Source organism: Artibeus jamaicensis, unplaced genomic scaffold (assembly GCF_021234435.1).
Source record: "Artibeus jamaicensis isolate MK-2021 breed Jamaican fruit bat unplaced genomic scaffold, CSHL_Jam_final contig_233, whole genome shotgun sequence".
NCBI classification, from domain to species: domain Eukaryota; kingdom Metazoa; phylum Chordata; class Mammalia; order Chiroptera; family Phyllostomidae; genus Artibeus; species Artibeus jamaicensis.
The window spans coordinates 6,785,723-6,810,713 of NW_026521486.1; the positions used below are offsets into that span (position 1 = coordinate 6,785,723).

The 24,991-nt window shown below is 50.0% G+C and overlaps 4 protein-coding genes across 10 annotated transcripts in view; 2 read left to right on the forward strand and 2 right to left on the reverse strand.

The window, feature by feature from the left end:
- Positions 1-3,369: 3,369 nt before the first annotated feature.
- On the forward strand, positions 3,370-15,988 carry JOSD1 (Josephin domain containing 1). 3 transcript variants are annotated; one of them, XM_037160261.2, is made up of 5 exons: positions 3,370-3,703; positions 4,007-4,838; positions 12,880-13,008; positions 13,144-13,338; positions 13,942-15,988. In XM_037160261.2, the coding sequence occupies exons 2-5, from the start codon at positions 4,654-4,656 to the stop codon at positions 14,039-14,041; spliced, it is 609 nt and encodes a 202-aa protein (XP_037016156.1). In that variant the 5' UTR covers positions 3,370-3,703; positions 4,007-4,653; the 3' UTR covers positions 14,042-15,988. The 3 variants fall into 3 exon arrangements, with proteins under 3 accessions (XP_037016156.1, XP_037016158.1, XP_037016159.1); XM_037160263.2 differs by having other exon boundaries at positions 3,370-3,687; XM_037160264.2 differs by having other exon boundaries at positions 3,370-3,638.
- Positions 15,989-16,188: 200 nt separating this feature from the next.
- TOMM22 (translocase of outer mitochondrial membrane 22) lies at positions 16,189-18,204 on the reverse strand. The gene is made up of 4 exons (XM_037160269.2): positions 18,053-18,204; positions 17,654-17,772; positions 17,079-17,196; positions 16,189-16,850 (listed from the first exon to the last, which is right to left on the reverse strand). The coding sequence occupies exons 1-4, from the start codon at positions 18,167-18,169 to the stop codon at positions 16,776-16,778; spliced, it is 429 nt and encodes a 142-aa protein (XP_037016164.1). The 5' UTR covers positions 18,170-18,204; the 3' UTR covers positions 16,189-16,775.
- A 382-nt stretch (positions 18,205-18,586) lies between these two features.
- Positions 18,587-24,244, reverse strand: CBY1 (chibby family member 1, beta catenin antagonist). 4 transcript variants are annotated; one of them, XM_037160265.2, is made up of 6 exons: positions 24,112-24,244; positions 23,159-23,232; positions 22,525-22,639; positions 21,390-21,495; positions 21,188-21,306; positions 18,587-19,418 (listed from the first exon to the last, which is right to left on the reverse strand). In XM_037160265.2, exons 2-6 carry the CDS (start codon positions 23,224-23,226, stop codon positions 19,338-19,340), a joined length of 489 nt encoding a protein of 162 aa, XP_037016160.1. In that variant the 5' UTR covers positions 23,227-23,232; positions 24,112-24,244; the 3' UTR covers positions 18,587-19,337. The 4 variants fall into 4 exon arrangements, with proteins under 4 accessions (XP_037016160.1, XP_037016163.1, XP_037016162.1 ...); XM_037160268.2 differs by lacking the exon at positions 23,159-23,232 and having other exon boundaries at positions 22,525-22,634; XM_037160267.2 differs by lacking the exon at positions 23,159-23,232.
- Positions 24,245-24,513: 269 nt separating this feature from the next.
- The window catches only part of FAM227A (family with sequence similarity 227 member A), a 50,430-nt gene continuing 49,952 nt past the window's right edge, over positions 24,514-24,991 (forward strand). For both annotated transcript variants that reach the window (XM_053661877.1, XM_053661878.1), the window contains exon 1: positions 24,514-24,802. Coding sequence is in view for 1 of the 2 variants with exons in the window: in XM_053661878.1 (XP_053517853.1) it covers positions 24,571-24,802 (232 nt within the window). In the remaining variant the exon portion in view is untranslated. The remainder of the gene's footprint in view (positions 24,803-24,991) is intronic.

Genomic DNA, 24,991 nt, shown 5'->3' on the forward strand with positions numbered 1-24,991 from the left:
TTGCAAAGCCTCAGTAACTAATCTTACATAAATAGAACTGTAACCCTTAGCAAGCTTACAAATTACAAAAATTTAAGGTAATTCAAAAGTTGTCTGGATTATCCCAGAGGACTCCAAACCATGCCATGGGCACTCAAACATGTGTTAAGTGATGATAACTCTGTTGAGCGTATGGGTGTTAAGAATACTGTTGAAGCAGAGTTAAAGACCTGACAGGGACTTCCGGTCAAGATGGTGGGTAGGTAAACATGGCTTGCCTCCTCCCACAAGCACATCAAAATTACAACTAAATTATAGAACAACCATCACTAGAACCAGCAGAAATCAGGTGGAATGGAAGTCTGACAACTACGGAATTGAAGAAACCACATCCATCCAGATTCGTAGGAGAGGCAGAGAGGCAGAGACGCAGAATGGTCTGGTCCCACAACCACATGTGATGGATAAAAATTAGGGATGGATATCTCAGGAGCGAGGAGTCCCAGCCCCACCCCAGGGTTCCAGTACCAGGAAGGTAAGTCCCTGTAACTCCTGGCTGCAGAAACCAGCAGGGATTGAGTCAGTGGAAGAAACTGCTGTGGTCCCAAGCAGTTCCACTTAACAAACCTACACACAGACTTACTCAGACTCATTCTCTCTGAGCTAAGTTTGAAAGACACCAGTGGCACACAGAAAGGAACTGAAGTGTCTGGCATCAAGGTGAGAGCTGGGGGGACAGCTTTCTCCCAGACAGAGGCAGGCAGAGCAACAGAACCAGCAGGGCAGTGCCACATCTGAGACTCCATCAACCTGTTTGCCCTGCCCTCGAGGTTCCCTAAGACTCAATCCCACCCAATTTACAGCTGTTGACAGTAGCTTTTCCATATGACTGGCTAATCTTGGCTCATACTTCACAACTTCCTAAATCCTCTCAAACAAGCAATAGCTGGCATAATTGAGCCCCCAGTCCCCATACCTCTTGCTAGGTGGCCCCTGGCAGGGCACTAGCAGCAGCAAGTCTAGATTCACAGCTTGGCTTTTGCCTGTGCATCTCCAAGCCCAGCACAAGTAGTAGCCAACTCAGATTGCTTTATATAGTTCAGGCAGAGTGGTCCCACGAAAAACACAGGTGGGGGCTGACCTTGGCCTGCACCACTGGGAAACCCAGGGCTTGCACACCCAGTAGACAACTACAGACCGCCCTGGAGCACCACCACCCTGCCCCTGCACAGCTAATCTTCCACAGAGGTGGTCAGTGGTCACAGCCAATCCTTGCAACCGACTGGCTTGGATAAATCCCTCCCATTCACTTGCCAACAGCAACCAAGGCTCAACTGCAAGAGGAGGGTGTATTCAGTTGACACAAAGGGCACACCTGAAGTACCCAGCCTGGGTTATAGGGGAGGCTGTGCCACTAGACCCTACAGGACACCTACTTCATTAGGCCATACTACCAAGACATGGAGTCAAAGCAGCTCTACCTAATGCATAGAAACAAACACATGGAGGCTGCCAAAATAAGGAGACAAAGAAACAGCCCAAATGAAAGAAGAGATCAAAACTCCAGAAAAAGAACCAAAAGAAATGGAGATAAGCAATCTATCGGATTCGGAGTTCAAAACACTGGTTATACGGATGAGCAAGGAACTTAGTGACGACCTCAACAGCACAAAAAAGATCCAGTCAGAAAGAAGGACACACTAACTGAAATAAAGAACAATTTACAGGGAAACAACAATAGAGTGGATGAAGCTGAGAATCAAATCAATGATTTTGCACATAAGGAACAAAAGACCAATTAGAACAAGTAGAAAAAAGAGTCCAAGAAAATGAAGATTGTATAAGCAGCTTCTGGGACAATTTCAAGCATCCCAAAATTTGCATCACAAGGATGACAGAGGAGAAGAGAACAAGAAAGAAATTGGACACCTATTTGAAAAAAATAAGGAAAGAAAACTTCCCTAATTTGGTGAAGGAAATAGACATGCAAGACCAAGAAGCATAGAGTCCCAAACAGGAAGGATGCAGAGAGGCCCACTCCAAGACACTTAATTAAAATTTGAAAGGTTCAAAATAAAGAGAGAATCTTAAAAGCAGCAAGAGAAAAAGCAGTTAGCTACCCACAGGAGAATGTCCTTAAGACTGTCAGCTGACTTCTCAAAAGAAACTTTGCAGTCTAGAAGGGACTGGCAAAAACTATTCAAACTCATGAAAAGCAGGGACCTACAGCCAAGGTTACTCTATCCAGCAAAGCTATCATTTAGAATTAAAAGGCAGATAAAGAGCTTCACAAAACAAACAAACAAAAAAATGAATGGAGTTCATCATCACCAAACCATTACTATATGAAATATTAAAGGGGTTTATTTAAGAAAAAGATCAAAACTATGAATAATGGCAATAAAATCTATCAACAATTGAATATATGAAACAAACTAAGCAAACAAGAACAGAGACAGAATCATGGATATGGAGAATGTTTTGATGGTTGCCAGGTGGGAGGAGGGTGTAGGGGAAAGGGTAAAAAGGTGAGGGGATTAAGAAGTACAAATAGTTATGGTAGTACAAACAACAGCTAGGGGGATGTAAAGTACAGTATAGGAAATGGAGGAGCCAAAGAACTTATATACCTGACCTATAGATGTGAACAGTGGTGTGGGGATTGCCTGTGGGGGTGCTCGGTGGAGGGGGGTAAAGGGTGAAAATCAAGACAACTAATAGCATAACCAATAAAATATAACTTAAAATTTAAAAAAAGGAAGTGACAGAATTGTAAGCATGATCTCGTTTTTTCCATTTTTCTGAATAAAAATCCACAAGGAGGGCAGCTAAAGTGAATAGTGAATATTTGTTGATGCCTTCCATATGCAGAATGGGTAAAGCGGAGGGGAGGTCCACTCGGGACCAACACACTGCGCTTAGGTAGATCTTAAGAAAACCCGGAGGAAAGGTCCATAGGCAGTCACCCTAAGGGCGAGAGGACAGTAGTTCGTGTATAGTAAATAGAAATACGACTCCAAGGAACTGAAATAGGGCTCTTCACCCTGCTTGAAAAGAGGCTCAGCCTCAGTGCTTCGGCAGAGCGCGGAGCCGTCGGGCCCACTAACCAAAAGAATGTGCGCCCGACCGAGTCGGTCAGGTGTTTTGAAATCATCTGGTGAACAGCATGCTAGACTAACAAGAAACGGTGAACGCAAGAGCGGCTGGTCCAGGTTAGCGAAAGCCCTCAGCTGGAGTAACACAGCCCAGAGCAAGGGGCAGGGTGGGGAGGGCCGCTAACTGCAGCCGCAGGCAGGGTCACCGCCCGAAACGGCGGCGACGCCCAGAGGAGGGGTGGGCGTGGCGGGCATGGAGGCGGGACTCCCGCTGGCCGCTCCGCCCCGCGCAACCTGGGGAGGAGCAGAGCCGGGGTCCCGGGCTCCAGCTCTACTCCTGGCCGCTGCCGGGCTCCGCAGCCGGGCACGCGGAGGCCCTCTGGCCCGCACCCAAAGCTATCAGAACCCAGCCAACAGACGCGCGGCAGCCGAGGCCCCCGAAGCCGGCGCCGTTGACGTCAGGCCGACCTCAGACGTGACGCCGCGGCGGGGCGGGAGCCCAGGCGGTGCTGGAGGGCGTTTCCGGAGCACGCGCTGGGCGAGGGCCGCTGACGTCGGGCTCAGGTGCGCGCGCTTGGTGGAGCACGGCCCAGGTGGTGGCCCACATCTCCAGGTAGCACCCTGCCGCGGTAAGGGGGTGACCTGGGGCGCGGACGCGGGGCGCTATGGGGGCCGGGTTTAGGGAGCGACGGGAGGGCTCTCCGGCTTGCACTCACATGACTGGCGGGGAGGTTTGAGTGGGGGCGGCGAGACGGGTGGGCCCTCGAGGGCGAGGCGGATTGTGCGGCCCCATACCTCGTGAGTCTGCCGTCGCATCGATGGGTCTTCCCTCGGGCTGGGGCCGAACTTGCAGCGCCACTTCCCCGGCCAGCCTGGTTTTCTGCGGTGGTCCGTCTGACCGCCAGAGCTGACTGGGGTTGTCTTCCCCGCAGGGCCGCGACAAGAAGGTGAGAGTCCACGCTTTCCGAGGGAGCTGTGCCCACCTCGGTCCGCTCGCTGCTGGGCCCCACCGCACCCGAGGGGATGGAGAGCCGCCTGGGAGGCCCCAGCGCTACCTGTGATCCCACGCTGGTCGGCCCTCGCTAGCTGCTCGAATTATCCGTTTTATCCACCACCGAGGCCTTGTCTCCTGAGTCAGTGGCGTTGTGGTTCGAAAGAAATGGAAGAAAAGGAGCGATGTGACCGATTCTGTTCGGTCCTCCTGCATTGAGGCCTGGTTGGCTTTTGCAGAGAGGAAAATATAGCAAGAAAATCGTGATTTTTTTTTTTTTTTTTTGGTTCTTGGAGGGGAGTGGGAGGGTAGGGTAGGAAAAGGGAGCACGGTTTTAGATTTTTTTCAAAATCTGCACTTTGACAGTGGTGGTGAACTACGCTAATCCAAAAGTTATTTTTTTTTAAGAAGAGATGGATTGTGTTTCCTTTTGATTCCAATTGTTTTTCCCCATGACAAAGCGTTAATCATGGACACCAGAAAATAAGGTGGACCTCAGGAATCCTGCAAAGACTGAGAAGGTCGCATTCTTCCTCTGGAGGGAAGGGTGGGGTGTTTTTAGCCCTCTCTGGAACCTAAAACGAAAACATGAGTTGCGTGCCATGGAAAGGAGACAAGGCCAAATCTGAATCACTGGAGCTGCCCCAGGCAGCTCCCGCACAAATCTACCATGAGAAACAGCGCAGGGAGCTTTGTGCCCTGCATGCCCTCAATAACGTCTTCCAGGACAGCAATGCATTCACCCGGGAAACGCTGCAGGAGATTTTCCAGAGGTAGGGGGCCCCTTCTTGGTTTCTTGATACTTTGTGCTATATCTGAATTTCTGTGGGTGGGGCAATGTCTCAGTTCTGTACACCTTCACACTAACAGGTATGATCATCTAGATGATGTTCTGAGCAGGTATGAGGGACACAGAATTGGAAAGATAGTCACTACCATTTATTGAGCACCTGCTATGGGCGAGGCACAGTGCTAAGAGCCTTGGTGCTGTCATGTCATGAGGATTTGGAGTGTTCCCATGGAATACGTGTTGTTACTTCCATTAAGGGATAAAGACAGGGCTCAGAGAAGTTCGGTAGTACTCCCAGGTAACATAGCAAGTGATGGAGCTGAGTTAGAATTCAGGCTTGTATCTGTGCTATTGACCACGATGCTATAGTGCCCTCAGGACTTTGTGGCCTAGGAGGGAACGAGGGACAAGATAAGTGCACACTCAGTCACCTGACATCGGAGGTGGAGTGGTGGCCTTGGTGCTTTTCATGCATTGTCTGGTGTAGCCTCCCAGCTGTTGTGCTGTCTCTGTTGTACTGACAGAGACACAGGCAGAAAGCTCGGGTAATTTGTCCCAAGAGCTTCGAAGTAGCTAGAAGTAGCAAAGCCGTGTTGGAAAGCGGACTCTTGGCCCCCTCCCTTTTCTACTTCATTCTAGATACCCTTTCTTACCCACTCGGCCGGGTGCTACCCACTCAGCCAGGTGCTACCTGACAGGTGGATGGAAGTTCAGTATTTTTCTCTCTGCTCTGATGCTCTAAAATTCTTTTTTCAATGGCTTGAGAAATTAATTCTGCGGGAACTAGTCCCCTTCAGCAAATGGAGCCCTGGCAGGTGAGGTGATTTGTCTCAGATCACCGAGTCATGTCAGCACGTCTGCAGCCCGTAGTGGCTTTGGCAGTGAGCCCGTCGGGTTCCTCCAGCCAGGAAGTGTTGGGCCTGCTTGGTTCTCAGTGCAGAGAAAACTCAAGAATTCTTCAAGTAGTGCATGTTGGCAGTTCCAGAAGACCCTTTTCTGACTCCCTTCACCCAACGATGAAATTATTGTCCCTGAAGGACCTGAATTACAACCGGAAACAGCCTTCTTGGGGTGATTTGTGAAGCCATAGGCATGGACCGTTTACCCTGAAAGAAACATAGTCCTCTCTTAGAAGAATGTTAATCCCAGTGTACCGACAAAGTTATAATGAGGTAATTATTTTTCACTGCCAAGAATAACCATAGTTATGCCTCAGCAGGGTGGATGTGTCATTTGCATTATGCCCATTATCTGGCAAATAGAATTAACTCTTCAGGAATCGGGGCCCTGGCAGGGGAGATAATTTGTCTCATATCACCATGTCCTGTATCTGAAAGGAGCAGAAAGGAGGCCCATCCACTAGACCGCTTCCTTTTGACCAGCCATTAATATTTCTTCTAAATTGAATATTTGCACATTATTTCCTAATGGAAGACTAGCAAGGCGAGGACTTAAATGTGCTTGGTACTTGGTAATACGTAGCAATCTTGCAATAAGGTAATGTGTAGCAATCTTGCAAAAACCTTATGATTCTGTTTAAGCAATTTGCCCAGTTTCACTCGCCAGTAAATTTCAACAGTCAAGGTTTTGTGTGTTCATAAGTTTTTCAGGACTGTAAAGTTGGCCCCCGGTCTTAAGACGACAGCGATCACTAACACAGGTGAACACTCTGTGCAAAGCACTGATTCCTGTGGTAACTCATTCCTCACACTGATCTTACAAGGTAGATTCTGTTACCTGTTCCCCATTTTTCCAAACGAGAAATCACAGCACAGAAGAGTTAACAGAGCCATCGATGGCAGGATTGGGACCCAAGCTTTGTGACTCCGGGGCCTGTCCTCCTCGCTGCCCTGTTGCTGAGTACCGGAAAGGCATGTCATGACGGTCGTGTCGTCGGTAGCTGTTCCCCTGCCAGTAAGCTGGTCTGGGTCTGAAGATGCGGGCTGTGGTTGTTGGCTGTGAATTACAGTGGGGGCCCTCTCGGCTGTGTTTCCCCTCAGTGAAAGAATGTTCAGTATTTGCTAAACACTCACCTGGAACCAGCGTTCTATTCCTGGCTTTTAAAGCTTTAGCAGGTTGTATTACACTGCCCTGTTCCCTATCAGCACAATGTAAAGATCCACCTTAAAGTCGCAGCAAACCAGTGCACAAAGGGAGTGTACCCTGTCCCCGTTCCCATCTGTATTCAGTGCTTTGTGTGAAGGGATTCTGTGGGGATGAACAGAAACAAAGGAACAAAAAGAAGCCAGAAAGGAATCAGAGGAAAAGCAAAGGGAGAAGAGGTGAGACAGGAAACGGAGTTTTTTAAGCAAGCATTCCTTGGCCGCCTGCAGTGTGGCAGGCACCACTAGGCACTGTCTGGAAAGGGCAAGGACTCCACGGCTGAGAAGAACGCACATGTCGACCAGGCCTGGAGGACAGGCTCGAGTAAAGTTAGAGCCAGGGGATTTAGAACAGTCTGAAGGGAAAAGGCGGTCTCTGGATCCTAACGGAAAGGACAGTAATGATGGCAGCTTCAACTAGACCATCTGAAATTCTACGACCTGAAGTTCTGTGGTTTTTGAAGATGTGCTAATGAATAGTGGAAATGAGGAAAATTTTTACTAATGTCATTTGTTGAGAGGAAATTCATCCTGGCAGCTGAACTTCAGCCAGATAAAAGAGAAACACAAAGCAGGGTGGAGCTGCAGTGCAGCCGTGAGAGGGTGACTCATGTTGGGAATGGAAGCGAACGGGGACTTAGGGAGAACTGAGCTCGTAGCTTGGCAGCGTGGCGGGGACGGGAAAGAAAGAGGAGTCGAAGGTGTGGCAGGCCCAGTCCAGGGTTGGGAGGTGGTGGTAGTGCCCCCTGTGATGGCAAAAAGAGGTTGGAAAATGGTCAGGTTTTGATGTGAAGTTAGAGAAAAGGTTAGAAAGAGGGCCAGTGGCATCACTGCGCGCATGTGTAGATAGGGATATTTCATCATCTCAGACGTTTTAGCATTTGCGTCTATACATCGAAAAAGAAAGAACTTAGAAGTTAAACAGTATGGTATCAGCTTTGCAAGGTTGTTTTGAAAGCCCTTGGGTGTCAAACATTTTCACTACATTTGTCTCAATTTTTCAGTGCTCAGATGTTCTTGTAGCTAGGTATGTGTTCCTTTCCCCACTAAAATAGCTATTAAAATCTAAATAGATGAAAACTAGCTTGGTACTGGGGGAGAGACCTCGTGAGGTGGGAGGGACAGAGACCGATGCACAACCAGCACTCTCTACCACAGAGGGGAAGTCCTCCCGCCTGCCTGTTAAAAGGCCCTGAGCAGGTGGCAGGGGCCACGCGTTTAAGGCATGTGGTTCTAAGTTGAGAAAAGGTGGTGGTGAAGGCTAACCTGTAGAGATTCGACGTGTCTCTCCCCGGGTGGGGCAGACGCCATCACTCGCATAGCCAGCATCTACCGGCTACTTCTGAGTGCCTGGCCCTGTGATCTGTACTTGATGTACACTTCAGTGGTTTACAGGCACAGAGAGTTCTGAGCCGTAGTTCCTAATGTCACTACATCTGTTCAGATCTGATAAAAAGGGAAGTAATTAGAGGAGAAAGGCATGTGGATGAATGTCTACACATCTCCTTTTCATTAAAGTCTGAAGTCACCAGCAGAGCCAGACACGGTGGTAACCACGGGAGAGGACCTGGATTGAACTGGGGCGTGAGACCTGGACTGGAGCCCATCTCTCACCTGCAGATCCTTCACATCTCATGGCTCTAAGCTCTGGCTGTGACGACAGTGAGGAGCCTGCTTAGTGGTCCAGAATATCCAATGAATTCATTAAGAGAGTCAGTCCCGAACAGGAGTTTGCCCAGGAGTCTCAAGAAAACCATCCGTTGGAACAGAACAGGATCCTATGGAATTCTGTGGGACCAGTGCGTCACAGTGTCCAGGAGGCTGTTTGGTGTGGCCTTATCTCTGTTCAGAGTTAGGAGGTTGCATCCCGGCTCTGCCACTCACTAGCTGTAGGTGGCCAGCTGCTTACTGTCACTCCTCTGCCCCTAGTCTCCGTAATTACACTGTGGGGTCGATCTCCATCTCAAAATTGTTGGGGGAATTAAGTGGTAAAGCTGATCAAAGTAGCTGGTACCATGGGCTCTTAATTACTGTTGACAGTGGGCACACTGGTGGGCCCCACTTACGCAAATGACCACTCTGGAATTAGAGGGAGGCCATTGTCACATGTCCCGTATTGACCAGTTTGACCCAGCAGATGTTCATTCAGCCACCAGTGCCGACCTGTGAGGGATACAGAGGAGAAGGGCCATTTCCTGTTTGTCTGGGCACGTGAGAAATAACTGAGTTCTTCAATGGACCTGTGAAATAGGAATTACTCCCATTTTTACAGATAAGCTGATAGGCATGGAGATTAAATCTCACAGTTAGTACTGATGCTGCCTGGGTATGAACTCAGATACAGTCCTCCCAGTCCCCCTCCTTTTCTACTACAAAGGAGCCAGACAGGATTCCACGGAGGAGGCAGTATGTGAGGTTGAGCCTAAAGAAGCGACAGGGTTTGACTTGGGACAGGAAGTGGGACGGAGGAATGGAGGCCTCGTGGTCGCAGTGCCTGAAGTGCACTAAAGCCCAGTGAGGGAAGCAGCAGGCCGAGCAGGGCTGCAATTGGCCAACCAGGCACTTGGCTTCATTGGCACTTTTCTTTTTGCTTTTCTTTTCTTTTTTTTTAATTTTAGAAAGAGGGAATGGGAGGGAGAAAGAGAGGAAGAGAAACATCAGTGTGTGAGAGAAATAATGTGTTGCCTCTCACGTGCCCCCACTGGACACCTGGCCCGCAACCCAGGCATGTGCCCTGACCAGAACCAGTGACCCTTTAGTTTGCAGGCTGGTGCACGTCCACTGAGCCACACCAGCCAGGGCTCCATGGGCATTTCTTATATAAGAGAGTGAACTGACACCTTGGTGTCCATGGCAGGAACACGTAGGTAAATTGGAGAAGGAAGAGCTTGAAAGCAAGGAGGTCAATTCAGGACCCTGTTTAAAAGTCCAGGCGTGGAAAGACAGACTCAGAGAGCAGGCTCACGGCTCTGGGGTGGTGGGGTTAGGGAGTGGAGGGGTCGAGCGAAAAGGAAAAGGGACAAGGGTGTGGCGATGGGGGGCGGGGTGGAAATGGAAGAGGGTGTAAGAGGAATGAGTAAATAATGGTAGTGGGAAAAAATACCAAAAAAGTGTCCAGGTGAGGGGCCTCCAGGTAGGGGAGAGAGTGAGAGGAGACAGGAAGGGACATGAAACTGAGCAGGTGTCAGACAGAAAAGGCCCTTGCAGGACACACCTCCCAAAAACTGTGCGTGTGGTTGAACATGTTTGAGAACTGAAAGATGCCCCCCACTTAAGGCTCCAGGTGGTGGGAGGAGGTGGGGGACGGGGTGAAAGATGGCGGAGGGGTCAACTGGAGAACACCGACGCGTCACCCACGGACACAGAGGACCTAAGTGAATATTACTGCGTCAGGGGTTCCGAGAATTCTTGCAGCAAACCTGTTTTCTTGATTTACGCAGCCATTGTATTGAATGTTTTCTCTAGCACACTTGGGAAAGCACAGCCGTGAGGTTTGAGCCTGGGAGGGACTTAGGTGGTGAAAGAGGAGGCAGACTCCGCAGTTTCTTTCGTGGCGCCTACATGAACCTACTGGCTGGAGACTGCTCTGGAAGTAATGAGAAAAGGGGGCGAGGGGACGGGAGCCTGGTGTGTGTTGAGCTGGGCTTCCTTTCGTGGGCTTCCGCATTTAATCCGAGTGCCTGAGCCTCGGTCCGGTTAAGCCACATTTCAGCCCAGGCCCCAGGGGCTCCACTGGCCTTCGTTCTCATCACCTTGCCACTGCCATTCCGATCGTGGATCCTTGCTGTAAGACAGGCACAGCGCTGGCTGCATTGTAACAGGTTTGCATTTGAATCCTAGCACTGTCACTTGAAAGATAAGTGATCAGGCCTGGCTGGTGCGGCTCAGTGGGTTGAGTGCCAGCCTGCAAAACAAGAGGTTGCTGGTTCAATCCCCAGTTGGGGCACGTGCCTGGGTTGCCTGATCCCCTGTTCTGGGTGTGCAAGAGGCAGCCAATTGATGTTTCTCTCCCCACTTTTCCTCTCTAAAAATAAATAAAATCTTAAAAAGAAACAATATTAATAAAGAAAGATAAATAATCAGGGACAAGTCATTCAAACTTGAATTTTTTAAACCTATAAAATGGAGATGATTCATAGCCTCATAGGCTTATTTTGAGGATTAAATTAGATGCATATGAAAGCCTGTCATGGGCTTGGCACAGACATTTTCAAAAACTGGTAATTATCGTTACAGGGAACGCACGTTTTGGTTGCAGGTTGGGACTTAGTGTCTTCGGATACCTTTGCTAGCTCTGGGGACAGGAGCGCAAGCCCTTCCCACTTTAAGGGCCCTACTGCTGTTTTCAGGGAAAGAGACAGAATGACAAACAGAGCGTTTCCACAACATTCCTTAAGCACCTGTCATGTGCCAGGCACCCTGTGGGCCCCGGTGATGTGGCATCAACAGGACGGAGAAGGCCCCTGTGGTCCCTGCTGTGCCTCTGGTGTGGAAAAACACAACTGAGAAGATGTGTCAGGTAGTGACAAGGGCTGGAATGTAACTGAAGGAAGTGCCTGGGAGAAACCTACGGTTGGGTGGTCAGAGGAGGCCTCTAAAGTGATAATACTTGGGACCCAAATGATGAGCAGACCAAGTGACGACCTAGGGGAGAGTATCCCAGATGGTGGCAACCATGGGCGGGTACAGAGGCCCTCGGTGAGCCAGAGCTCTGTGTGTGCAAGAAGCTGAGGAGGTTGTGTGGTAGGAGGTGCGATGAGGTCAGCAGGACCCCGAGGCCTTGGCAGGCCAAGGGGAGGTAGTGCAGATTGCAGTTCAGTGTTTGGGGGCCATTAGAGGGTTTAAGCAGTGGCAGGAATATTTTCTATGTTGAAGAATTACCTGTCTTTGTTGTATATAGAAGTTGTATAGTTTTTATGAGATTTCTTTAGTTTTCAGAACTGACCTAAAGTCTCATTCTGGACACAGCATTGAGCAGCCTCCTGGACGCCTCTGCTTCTACTGCCCACTTCCCTTCCTCCGCACTTGCAGCCCTGCCCATCAGGGTGGCTGTTCCTCGGGCCCTGGCCTGACAAGCCTGTGAAAGCAAAATGCAGGATTGGAAATGCCTTTGAACTGGCCTTGCCTTGAGATGAAGGCGTGGCTAAGAAGCGGGGCCAAGAGTGGCTTTTAAGCGGCTGGGTGAGCGAACCAGACTGCAGTGGGGTTTTGTTTGTCTGGCACCAACATTTTTTTCAGCCGATTCTCGGTGTTTTCAGGTTTTAAAAAATTCTCATTTATTTCACACGTGGACGTATGCATTCAGCATGCTTCCGGTGGGTCACACACCCCACTTTAACATAGGCCTTACTTCTTTTTATTGCTTTGCATCTGGCCCCAGCTTGCATTGAACATTTAGGCTGCCTGCCTGGGCCCCTGTAGGCCTTTGAGCATGAAACAATTAATTATCATCAAGTGTGCAAGCCTTGAATAGAAAGCATTTGAGCTTTAAAAAAAAACAAGAGTAACAGATACTACCCATGCAGATATCAAATACTATTTTCCATTGTTAAAAGAAAGGCTTGTATCATGGCCGGAAAATCAGCAAGGAAAGAGACTGCAGAGATGAGTGGGCCCGGGATTTCACAAAGGAGGTTGTTCCATGGACACTGTGCCCATGGACTCCACTGTGGACATGCTTTCTAAATGAAGGTATAGACCCCATCTCTGTGAACTACTGTTTTGCATAAAAAGAGGGCTAATCCCTAGGACAGTAGGAGCCCAGCCTACAGGAGTTTGTTGAAAGTTGGTTACAGTTGACTTGAATGGAGGAAACGAGCTTCCAGGGGACAGTGGCACAAAGGCCGTTTCTGTCTCTGGTGGTGCGGGCTCACGAGGTGTTAGGCTGATCAGCAGGGCTCAGCCCTCCTCTCACATCTGTAGGTTGTCTCCAAACACCATGGTGACTCCCCACAAGAAGAGCATGCTGGGAAACGGGAACTACGACGTGAACGTCATTATGGCAGCACTGCAGACCAAAGGCTACGAAGCGGTTTGGTGGGACAAGCGCAGGTAACTTTAACGAGTCTTGACTTGGGAACCGGCAGGCAGGGTATGAGGGAGGAGGTAGGTGGCACTTACGGTGTGACAGCCGGGAACCTTGAAGGGTTGGCCGCCTTGGGGCCTGACACTGCCCCTCCTCCGCAGGGATGTCGGTGCCATCGCTCTCACCAACGTCATGGGCTTCATCATGAACCTGCCCTCCAGCCTGTGCTGGGGCCCGCTGAAGCTGCCTCTGAAAAGGCAGCACTGGATCTGTGTTCGAGAGGTGGGCGGTGCCTACTACAACCTTGACTCCAAACTGAAGATGCCCGAGTGGATTGGAGGCGAGAGCGAGCTCAGGTGCCTGTGGGGGCTGATGTATGGGGAGGGCTCCTGCTGCATTGGGGAATTCCAGCTCCTCTTTGGTTGGCAAAGGAAGTGCAATTCCTAGCTTCTTGGACCTCTCTCTGCCTTACTTGGAATCATAAGGTCTCAGACTTGAAAGACCTGAGTCTTTGATGGCCTATGGAGTTCCCAATCTGGGATGCTGGCCTTCTGGTCTGGTGGTACCGGCATGGTAGTGTCACCAACACTCAGACAGCAGTGACTGCGAAGCTGCCAGGTCAGAGGAAGGAAAACGTTCAGGCCAGAGAGGGTGAAATTTTTGAGACCAATGAAGGAACTTTTTTTATTTTTAACAGTTGGAAGTCCTTTAGAGTACTTTGGGCTGGCTGTCACAGAACTAGCTGCCTTTGACGATATGAGGGACATCAGAAGTTCAGGCTGAAAATCTAACTGGACAGACTGAAGGGATGGAAGACTTGGAGGGAGATCTGTTCCTCCAAGAACAGATCACTGCGAATGTTCTTTAGGATTGCCAGGAGTACAAATAATGGTTACTGGTGAACGTAGGGCACCAAGACTGGAATTTGCCATTTTACCAGCTTCTTTTCCCCCCCATAGGAAATTTCTAAAACACCATTTGCGAGGCAAGAACTGTGAACTCCTGCTGGTGGTACCAGAAGAGGTGGAGGCCCGTCAGAGTTGGAGGGCAGACCCGTGACAGTTCTGTCCAGCCTCCGTCCCGTCTGCCCGAGCCCTCTGTGATGTGCTGTGGCCTGTGCAGTGGGTCTGCCCCCGCCACTCCCCCAAACATCTCAGGGGGTCTCTCCCCACAGATCTGACAGTGCAATAGGCCAGATGTGTGAAATGTCACAAGAACCAAGCAGTGTTCCTTGTTCCTAGGAAGGGAAAGTAGGGGCTTTCTGTGTACGGCAAGTGGCTTTCATTTGAAGAGAGGAGGGGGAAAGGTGGGTCCTAGCTTATTTCTCCCTTTCCTCTGAGGACTTGACAGAGGCTCTGCTGGAGTTCACTGCCGCTCTGACCTACTTGGAGATGCTGCCTCCATTTCCCCTTTCCTGGCAACCAGTGGGTCTGAAGACACAGTACATGCAAAGCCCGTGTGACTGGTTTAAAGGACCCAGAGCAAAAGGGCCTCTCAGGAAACGGTCTTCACAACCCCAGCAGCAGTGCAGCGTGCTGTCTCCAGCCCTCAGTGCCACCCCTCACCCTGTTTTTAAGGGTGGTTTGTGGCCACCCTTGTGGAGTTTTTTAACGCAGAGTTCTCTAAATTTCATACGGAGTGGTTGAATCCTGCGACGTGGGAGTGTGACAGGGTGAGCTAGACCCCTAAGAGGACTTGACTAAACCTCGGTGGGTGTGGCCACCCCGGCTGCCTCACTCCAGCATTGTCCCTGCCACTTCACTACAGTCATTTGGGAGGCTCTGGGGCACAGATAAGCAAAGGGGCAGTTTTCCCAGTGGCAAAAACTGGAAAAATATAAGCCTGCCTTCAACGTCAAGTTCCACTAGTTGAAGCAGAGTTGGATGAGGAAAGTATTGTGAAGAGACTAGCTAGAGTCGGAAGTCCTGGGCTCCGAGTCATCACAGTGACAAGCAGAGTCCTCAAGTCAGGTGGTCATGTGCATTATGTTACAGGACCTGGGTTTGTCATCTTGCTGTGATTTCCTTTACAAATCAACTGAGAACCGACCACCCCAAACCTCTTTTAAGTAGTTGCAGGCCACTTTCTTCCTGTAACTTTGGAAAACAGGAGGGGGGAGTACATGCCACACACATTGCATGTCACCAAAATGGTTATAATTGCCTCAAGGCAGGTGGGCAGGCAGAGATGACCTGTCTGGCCCTTGCAGATTGATGGTCTCGCCAGGCCTGAGAGCTGCTGACTTCTCCAGCAGTAAAGCCAGCCTGCGGCTTGCACGTCAAACGTGAGGAGGCCAACTGGGACGAAGCCGAGGCTTTCTCCTCCCCACTGTGACTGGAGTGCATGTTTACACCAGCACTTTTTCTGCACATGTATCTTCAACACGGCTGTTTTCTATGCTTAGTAAGAGGGCACTAAGCAGCTACTGCATTACACCATCTAAGCAACTGACTGCAGTCTCTTCTGTACCATTTTCTACATCTGACCTGCTTGGCACCACAGAGAGCTCTTTACCTTACCCCTGCACAATGACATTCTGACCACCACCAGCCAGAAGTTACAGCCAACCTTGCTGATTGTCGCAACCAGGACCTTGGCTCCACCGGCACTGTCAGGGACAGATAGTCATTTCCTGGGAAGAGGGGGAAACTCCTCCAATCTGCTTGGACCTGTGCAGATGGCACTTCAAAGGAGTCCCTGTGTCCTTGGAGTCTATGAGCCAATGGGATATGCAAAGACGCTTAAACATTTCAGGGCTGGTTTCTCTGTTCATATCCAATTCTGGTGCTTAGAAACAGGGATCCATGCTGATGCCCAAGGGTGAAAGCCCCATTTCCTTTGAAGAAAGGGGCAGGCCTGACCCTGATGCCCAATGAGGGGCGATCCTAGGCTTTTTGTTTTTCTTGCTTTTATTCCCCACCCTTTTTTGTTGGCCTTGTGCTGGGTTTGTTTACAAAAGATGTATTTTGTTTAACCAAATATTAAAAATGGAAAATCCGTAATAAACCTCACACCTCTGAATTCTGTAATTCCGAACTTAAAGGAACAAAGGGTCAACAGTGTGATGCTGCACAGTGTGAAGGAGGAATTCACTCACATCCACAAGCCACTTTAGAGATACACTGTGCTCTGGTGCAGTTTGTGTTTCTGCCCTGAAATGGTCTAACTTCGAGGTATGTATGTATTAGAAGTACACAACATAACACTTTGGGCCGGAATCATTTTTAATATTTAAATACAAAAGTGAGCATTGACTCTTACTGTCTTACACACACAGGGGTCTAACAGCCAAAATGTGCAGCAGAAGGAAGCTGCTCTGCCCTCCCGTCCCCATCCTGTGCTTTAAAGCTGCTGCCAGCCAGTCATCTTTTCCAAAATACAGAGAAATTCACAGTGGCTTTTACACTGCAGCTATAAAGTGTTTGTGTTTCTTACGGTGTGCATAGCAACAGTCAGCAACGGTCAGGGGTACGTCCTTCCCAATGGCCCCCACATTGAACTACTGAGATCTGGTCAGGAGTCAATTAGCAAAAGACATGGGATGGCCAGAGTGGAGGACCCGTCTGCGCTGCCGCACTCTGCTATCAGAGTGAGGACAGAAGTAGTAAGTCAGGACAGCTTGGAGGGCACAGTTGCAAGTAGGGAGTCTCCATGAGATGACATGGGGAAAATTCTCCCAACCAGGTTTGGATAGGTCAGTGTACCCAAGTTAAAAAAAAAAAATCAGGAGTTCAAACACTATTGAATTTTCAAACTTCTGCCAAGACAGGTCAGGTCAAATAGCAGTAACAATCTAGATCTTCCCAGGAAGTGAAGGTAGAGCCCCTGGCATTCCTCCTGACAGCCCTGTGTTAGGCCCTAGAAGTATCTGGAACAGAAAAGGAAGGATATAAGGCACTGCACAGGCCCAGGGATCTCAGTTTTCCTCCTACATAATGGGCATACAAGCGCTACAAAACAATGCTGATAACACAATCAAGAACATGGAATAGATCCCAACCTCTACCCACACATGAACTGCTGATCCACCCAGGTGCGGGAACCGTAACCAAGTTGTGGCTCCATCGCTGGCAAAAAACCCAGGGCCTGGGCTCACCTGCCGTTGCTGCAGTTGCTGCTGCTGTTCCATCTGCAACTTCTCAGTCTCAAAGACAACAGGAAGAACGAGGATCATGAAGGAAGTTGTCCCGATCCACAAGGCTGCCCTGGAAAACCTGCAGGAGTATTTGACAGCACGATGGTGAGGCAAAACCAGGCACCTGCACCAAGAAGGAACAAAGTTTCTCACGCTATGTAGGCCAGTATTTTTGATAATCGTATTCTATCTGACTCTTGCACCATACTCCGACCAGAAACAGGAGCAGCAGTGCTGGTAGCTGTGCATCTAGTGAGAGCGGTTTTAACATTCTCCTGAGTTCTTACAGAGATATGAATACGTTAATTAACTCACCTATTCTAAAACGACCCTAACAAGGCCCCTGCCCGACAAGAATCCCTACTTTATAGAATAGCTAACTAAGACTAAGAAAGGTTAAGGTACCACAAGTCCAAGGTCACACTCAGTGACCTTAGGTGGCAGGCTGGCTCCCAACCCAGGTATGCTACCGCCAAAGCCCGTGTTCATTCATGGCACCCCAGGCACACCCCGCCGTCTTTGCCCTTGTCCCTTACCTGTACATTTTTTGAGCCACAAACAGGGAGAGGTCAAAAGTGGCTCCGGCCGCGGACCGGATCCTCTCCGGAAACATCTCCGTCAGACCCCAAAGTCTTTCCAACAGGGTCTCATCCGGCTGTGGTGGAGGAGGTCGGAGTCTTGGCCAAAGCGGCGATTACCTCCTCCCGACGCCCGGACACGCCGAGCCGCCCCCCACCCCCACCCCCACCCCGGAGCTAGGGCACCCTGGGCCAAAAAAAGCCCCAGCCTCCGCTTCTCGGAGAAGACGCTCGGACCTCGCCAGGCTCAGCTACGCGCTTTTGCCCCGGTACCGCAGCACGCGGAGCTCAAACTCCCAGGCAGGACGCTCCCGTCCGGAATCCCGCTTCCCGCCCCGCCCTGCGGGGCCCCAGTACCTCCTCGTCGTCTTCCTCTTCCAGCTCCTCCTCAGTCCTCTCAGCATCACCCTTCGGAGGCAATTCGTCTGGGGACAGGGGAGCTCCAGGGCCAGCGGCGGCGACGGCGGCGGCCATGGCTGTAAGGAGACACCGGAACCGGAAGAAAGGCGTGTAACGAGGAGCGAGGGATAGAGCGCCCTTCCGGGAGCTGGAGACTGGAACGCTGCGGGCGAGCGACGCCCTCTGGCCCGCAGTCAGAAGGCGGCTGAAATTTCAGTGGAAATGGGAACATCGGGGAAACTTGCTAAATGATGGAGTAATTCTGCAGTAATTTTGGCTAGGGGGTTTCGCGGGTCCAGAAACCTGCATTTTTTAACACACCTCCCACGGATCTCATTTATTTTATTTTTAATTATAGATTAATGTATTTTAATAGCAAACTTACAGGAACAGCCCAGAACACATTAAAAATGTGCCTGCATGTAGACAACTCAGAAAAGTATAGTGAATGGATGAAACCGACTGTGTGATAAAAATGCTACAAACACCATGTAATTGCCATCAATAAGAAATTTACTTGTTTTTAAAGATCCAAAGCTGACATCATCCAGAAAAATGTAGCAGGGTTATTTATTTATATTGTCATCAAGTTGAACTTGTAAAATTGTTCACTGGAACATTTTGACTTGTATTAATGCGTTATATCCCCACACTTATATTTTAAAAGTTCATACACAAATGAAAATGGAAAAACTGCCAACACCTGATTTCTGTTCCCTATACTTAGATACCTTTTGACTCCACAGTGGGGGTGCAGGGGGAGAGGGTGGGAAGAGAAAACATTCAGAACTACCAACAACAGGAAGAGAATTTTTTTAAAGGAAATGTTTTCCATCATAGTGGATTTTTAAGCAAGTATGCGGCATGCTAGCTGGATGTCTTTTGGCATAATTGTTACATGGTTGCCACGGAGAGCAGAGCACACAAGTTGGTGTTTTCAAAAAGGCCAGACCAGACAGGCCTCACTTGCCTCCTGCAAAGCACCAACAGCTGCACTCTGGAAGTGCAGACCTGTTTTCAAGTCCTGAGCAATTTCTTGCACCAAACGGCTGGAAGGGAATGGAAGGGAAGTTTGCGGCTGGAAGGGAAGTTTGCGAATAAAAAGTGCCAGTGCCTTTGGCCCCATTACATGGCACTCTCTCCTAGGACCTACTCCACTAGTTTGGCTAAAAAAAAAAAAAATAAACGACTCCCTGATCAGCAGATTTCTCCCTATTCTCCTAATGAGTGTTTCTGGAGGTCTTCACTTCCTTCTCCGGTTGACACTCTTCAGTTCATTCAATTCCTTCTTCATTATTTGGAATTCGGCAGTGGTCTCAGAGAACTGAAAGTAAAGCAGCAGACTGTTAGAAAGGACATTTCTGGGCTCTTTCAGGTTTTCCAAGACTAGCCCTGTGCACTGGAGAAAGGCCCTGGGCATTTCTCTAACACTGCCAGCCAGCCTCCATGACAGGAACCGCTTTGTAACTGGGCAGAACCACTTCAGGTGCTTGAAGAACACAATCTACTCCATCAACGGTTTTTAAAAAATAACTTAAAAATATATATATTTAAGAGATTTTATTCATTTATTTTCAGAGAGAGGGGAAGGGAGGGAGAAAGAGGGAGAGAAACATCAATGTGTGAGAGATGCATCAATCGGCTGCCTGTTGCAGCCCCCCGTTAGGAACCTGGACTGTAACCCAGGCATGTGCCCTGACTGGGAATTGACCAGCGATCTTTGGTTCGAAGGTCAGCACTCAATCCACTGAGCCACACCAGCCAGGGCTCCATCAACGTTTTTGATCACCTAGGATTGCATGGCACTCACTGTGTTAACAGCAGCATACCCCAGGAGATGAAAAAGGCAGACACTGGTGATTCTAAGCTAAAGGAATAATTGCTTCTAAGCTGTAGCTCCCATGATGCATAGGGTGAAAAATGCTTCAAAAAAAGAATACTGGTTTCCTCACCGGAATCTTTCAATGGACTTCAGATACTCACGACAGGGACAGAAAGAGAGAGAGAGAGAGACACTCTCTGAAGTAGAGGTCAGCTTACTATGAAGTAAGAGCTACACTTCCTGAGCAATCCACTATCCTGAATGTTTTCCTTGTATGATTAACTCACTACTAGTGACTCCCACTATCATGCGTAGTTAATTGCTGACAAAACTAAGTTCTTCACACAGATCTCAAAAGTTGCCTAAAGTCACACGACTGGTATGCAGCTGGGCAAGAAGCCAGGAAGTTTAACTCCAGACCACACACTCTTAACCACCCCAGTGTACACTCTCCTGCTTCTCAATCGGACTCCTGTGTATCTCTAGGCCCAACAGGCTGCTGGGCTTTGTTGTTGTTGCTGTTTTAATCCTCAGCTACAGAAATGTTTATTGATTTGAGAGAGAGAGAGAGAGAGAGAGAGAGGAAGCGGGTGGAGAGAGAGGGAGTGGGAGGGGGAGAGAGAGAGAAACATCCATCAGCTGCGTCCCTTAACGTGCCCCACCCGGGATCAGACCTGAACCCAGCTGTGTGTCCTGACTGGGAACAGGACCCACAGCCTTTCTGGTGTGTGGGCCGATGCTTCAACCCACTGAAACATGCCAATGCGGCCAGGGTGCCTGCTGGGTATTTAACAGTCACAGGAAATAGATGCTGGTACAGAGAGCTCCTGGGCAGGTCTGCGCCAGGCACAGGCGAAGGCCTGCACAGGACAGGACACCTCTAAGCCATTAGCAGACAGTCCTCCCTCCCTTTATCCCAGCCTCCCTTTATTGTTATTCCTCATTCAGCTCAACTGCCCCTTCCTGTGTGGCGCCCTCCTGGCTCAGAAGAACTCTCACACACTAACACCAGGCCCTGTACAGACTCTGAATGTCACCTTGACCATGAGAAACTGTCATTGCCTTTGTCCTCCATCTCCCCCCCTCTGCCCCCCACTAGACTGTGAGTGCTTGAGGGCAGGGACTATGTCTGATTTCGGTTTGTATCTTTGGATGCAGAGCAATGTACCTGGGCAACTGGCACTCACAAGGTATGAGCTGCACAAACTGACTTGAGGTGGAGCCTCCCTTGGAAGGAAAGCCCAGGCAGCCCTTCCCATCACCTTCCTCACCATGTCAAGCAGGAGGTCCACTTTCATCTGCAATAAACTGTTCTCTTCTTCCAACTGCTGGTTCCGCTTCCGGAGGCGCAGAGCCTCCCTCTGGTCCACACCTCCACTAATCCCTGCCTCTGGTGGAAAGACAGAGGTGGTGTTACAAGGAGGGTTTCCTCCCACAGTCCTACTACAAAAAAATGGCAGGAAATCAGCACACCTGCTATCCAATGGCCATTTTCAAACTTCAGGTTTTGTCCAGCCAGGTTCATAGTGGGGGTTCCATAGTCAAGGCCCAGCTCCACCTCCCGGGCTGACCGATCCAACTGTGGGTGAGACACTGCGTGCCACTTCAGGTGGCCACGGCCCTCACACCCCAGTCCCAACACCTCTCCTAACCACAGGACCCCGGTAACTCCTTTCTCTCCTTGTTCATTACCCAACACATTTAACAATGTTTTTTGAAGTCAGAAAATCAAGTAATGTGTGACAAACACTTTTAAACTATAAGAGAAATGACACATACTGCTTTATATAATAGATGTTTTCTGAAAAAAAAAAAAAAAAAAAAAACTATATATGTTGAAATTTGTAAAATGAATTATTTCACATCTACTGTGAAAAATCCTTTTCAAGTGTAATAAGCCCAAGTTATCAGCTGCTTTCTGTGGAGGTATATACAGGGTTGAGCAAAAGTAAGTTTATAGTTATGAATATGCAAAACATAGTTTATTCCTGTATTATTACCTATGAATTACTGCATTACTTTCCATACGGACAACTGTAAACATACTTTTGCCCACCCACATCATGGACAAACATAAAATGCTAACACCCTGCTGGTGGTAGCAGCTGTTCTCTACGTATTTTCTGACGTTTCTCCTCCTCACTGAGCACCCGCGTCAGGGGGTGTTCTCTCAGCACAGGGAACATCGTGCTGGGTGTTCAGAGAGAACTCCACCAGCTCTGCCCTTGAGGAGCCTGGACACTGCCTCGGGAGCTGTGACGGAGCCTTCTGCATGCCATGAATGGTGGCAAAACACCGTCTTTTCAGAATGACTTGATTCTTAGACGTGATTGAAATCGATCCCTGGCTACGTCTTAGGAATAAAGTGAAGTCAAACTGGATAATACAGGGAGCCAACGATCACAAGACTAGACTGACTGCCTTACTAGGTTCCTGAACAAGCTCTGACTGATTTCCACAGAGGAGTTAGAAGTGATGTTAGCAAGAGCAGCATGAATGAAGAGGATGCCCCCTCCCTGATGCCTCTAGGGGACCCCGCTCCCCATCCGGGACCAGGCTCGCCACTCAGTCACACGCATACTGGGCTGCCCCTCCTCCTGACACTCACGTTATGCAGGTTGGACAGAGAGGCAGACTTCCGAGGCGGAGTCTTCTTTGGGCTGAACGTGTTCCCAAAGAGAGGCATCTTTGGCCTGACCAAGGAAAGGTCGATGTTCCCTGTGCTGAGAGAAGAACAAGTCACAGGTACAAACAGTGGAGTGAGCGACTTTATGTTACTGCCCTAAAATCACTGCAACATACATCCTCTGTGGCTATTCACAGCCCTGGCAGTGGCCCCCACATGTCGAGTACTCGCCATGTGCCAGGCGAGCAGAGGCTACAACCTCTGCATGGAGATCTCAGCTCTCACAACCAGCCTCTGTTGGCTCCTCTCTTTATTCCCATTTGACAGATAAGGTTTAGAAACACTAAGATCCTAAAAGGGAGCTAGAATTTGAACACAGGCGTGTGTGGCTCTACAGTTTCTGTTAACACAGGCAAGTGCCTGACTTGTCACAAACTGACATCAGATTCGCAGTCTGGAGCAAAGGATGCAATTCTACTTACACCCGTACAATGGCGAGAATCACCCTAGGCAACAGCCTGGGCATAGACTCCGTTTCAAAGAAATGAAGCTGTATTTATACTTCACTTTCAGGTGGATAACAGTGCCCCTCACTCAGTGTATATTCAAAGGTCACCTGTCCTGTAGGTAGGTGAGGCGTCCAGTGGAAGGAGGAGGCCCATAACATGGCAGAGCTGACATCATCAGTATCTAACAGATGAGGAAAAGGAAGGGTCTGCACTCGTCCCCTTTTAAGTCAGATCCCATCATCCACAAACAGCTCTGGCAGAGACCCATGGGAACATTAGGGCGGACCTGGAGGTCCCCTTGGCAGCCTTCTTTCTGGTGGAACTCCCCGGGGAGAGTGGACCCGGTGGGCTCAGCTCAAAAGAAGTGAAGAGAGCATCTGGGTCCCAACCACCACTGTGCGCTCCTCCGTCCCCCAAGCGGAACCCTGGGCCGCAGGCTTCTTTATTTGTGATCAGGGAAAACAACAGAACCAGACCCACGGGTGGTTAAAGCGCTTCGGTGTTTATAAAAAGCCGTGCCGTGTGATGCTTACAGCAACCCAAGGATGTCCCCATCTATAAATCAGGGAACGGAGGCTTAGGGAAGTTTACTAACTTGCCCCCATCAACCGCGGGAAGGTGGTGGAACTGGGCTTCAAAACAAAGCCTAAAGCTCCGCGCCGACGAAGACAATCACTGCATAACTGTGCAGCGCTCTACAGTTTGCAGCGGGCCATCAACCTCATTATCTTATTTTAACCTAACAAGAAAGTGAGCCTTCGGCTTTCATCGGATTCCCAAAGGGATCCGCGCCACCCAGGGTTCAGAGCCAGCCAAGTAATTGCCGCGCAGGTACCCGGCTCCCGCCACACGGCCAGTGGGTTCAGTGGACGGCAGCGAACAAACGTTCGTTCGCGTGCGCTTCACAGCCCACCTACGGGAGGAATTACTATCCCAATTTACAGTCAGGGTCTGTCACCAGCCTGGGGTGAAGCCTGCCTTCGCCCCCGGCCCGGCGCCCTCGGGCCGCTCCAGCTGCCGGGAGGCGCTGGGTCCCCTAGGGAGCGCCCGGACATCCTACCCTTCTTCAGCCCTCCGGAGACACCGGGATGGAGGCGTACTCTACAGGTTCCAGAAATCGAATTTCAAATAAACGCCTATCCCACCCGCAAGGCGCCCCGGCGGGTTCGCGGTCCCCGCGGGCCACGCCACCGCCCGCCCGCCGCGCGCATGTGCAGCCCCGCCTCGGCCTCTACCACCGAGAAAGTGGGGGTGCCAGGCGCGGCAGAGCCCACATCGAGAGCCTTTGAGAAGCACCAGAAACCCTCGAGGAGTGCTCTTGATATGTTAAATGGACTCCACAAAGGGACTGTCTTCTGGAGTCATTTACATGTTTCCTTGATATAGGATAGAACGAGGAACAACACTCGCTCTCCCCACAGACCCACAGTCTGGTCACTCTAACTTACTCAGGCCGTCACCTTGGTAACCGCGTCTGGCGGCCGCGCACGAAGGTTCCATTGTTGTGGGATAGGGGGATATGGAGGTCGCGCCCGGCGTTGCCTGGGGAATGCAGGGGCTCATAGTAGCAAAATGGGCCTCTCCCTGTTTGCCCCTCTGCTCTTCTTCCTTGCGACCGCAAAGCAAAGGGCACCCCTTCCTAGTGGGTGTAAGGGCAACAGGCGTCCGCTGTTGCATGCAGAACTTTGCAGGGTCGCCTGGGGGACCTGTGACTGAACCGGCCCTGAGTTCGCGGGCCACGGCGCCTTCAGGTAAGCCCGACAGAAGAACAGGGACTCACCCTCCCCGCCTGCCCTCGCCGGACTCTCTTGGGTGTCTACAAGCGGGGGAAACAGGCTCGGGGCCGCTTCAAGGCCTCACAGCGAGCAAGGGGCAGGGAACTTCTACAGCATCAACTCTAGATCTCCCGAAGTCTTAACACAGTGTGTTGTTAGTTCCCT

What these genes read in the sequence shown, in the direction of transcription:
- JOSD1 (XM_037160261.2), top strand. Translation starts at nt 4,654, where the DNA reads ATGAGTTGCGTGCCATGGAAAGGAGACAAGGCCAAATCTGAATCACTG. An exon ending in GTTTGGTGGGACAAGCGCAG is followed by an intron (nt 13,009 to 13,143) that starts GTAACTTTAACG and finishes CCTCCTCCGCAG; the next exon opens with GGATGTCGGTGCCATCGCTC. An exon ending in GGAGGCGAGAGCGAGCTCAG is followed by an intron (nt 13,339 to 13,941) that starts GTGCCTGTGGGG and finishes TCCCCCCCATAG; the next exon opens with GAAATTTCTAAAACACCATT.
- TOMM22 (XM_037160269.2), bottom strand. Translation starts at nt 18,169, where the DNA reads ATGGCCGCCGCCGTCGCCGCCGCTGGCCCTGGAGCTCCCCTGTCCCCA. An exon ending in AAGAGGAAGACGACGAGGAG is followed by an intron (nt 17,773 to 18,052) that starts GTACTGGGGCCC and finishes CCTCCACCACAG; the next exon opens with CCGGATGAGACCCTGTTGGA. An exon ending in AGCAACTGCAGCAACGGCAG is followed by an intron (nt 16,851 to 17,078) that starts GTGAGCCCAGGC and finishes TTTCTGTTCCAG; the next exon opens with ATACTTCTAGGGCCTAACAC.
- CBY1 (XM_037160265.2), bottom strand. Translation starts at nt 23,226, where the DNA reads ATGATGTCAGCTCTGCCATGTTATGGGCCTCCTCCTTCCACTGGACGC. An exon ending in CTCACCTACCTACAGGACAG is followed by an intron (nt 22,640 to 23,158) that starts GTGACCTTTGAA and finishes TTCTTCTCTCAG; the next exon opens with CACAGGGAACATCGACCTTT. An exon ending in TGGACCTCCTGCTTGACATG is followed by an intron (nt 19,419 to 21,187) that starts GTGAGGAAGGTG and finishes CTTTACTTTCAG; the next exon opens with TTCTCTGAGACCACTGCCGA.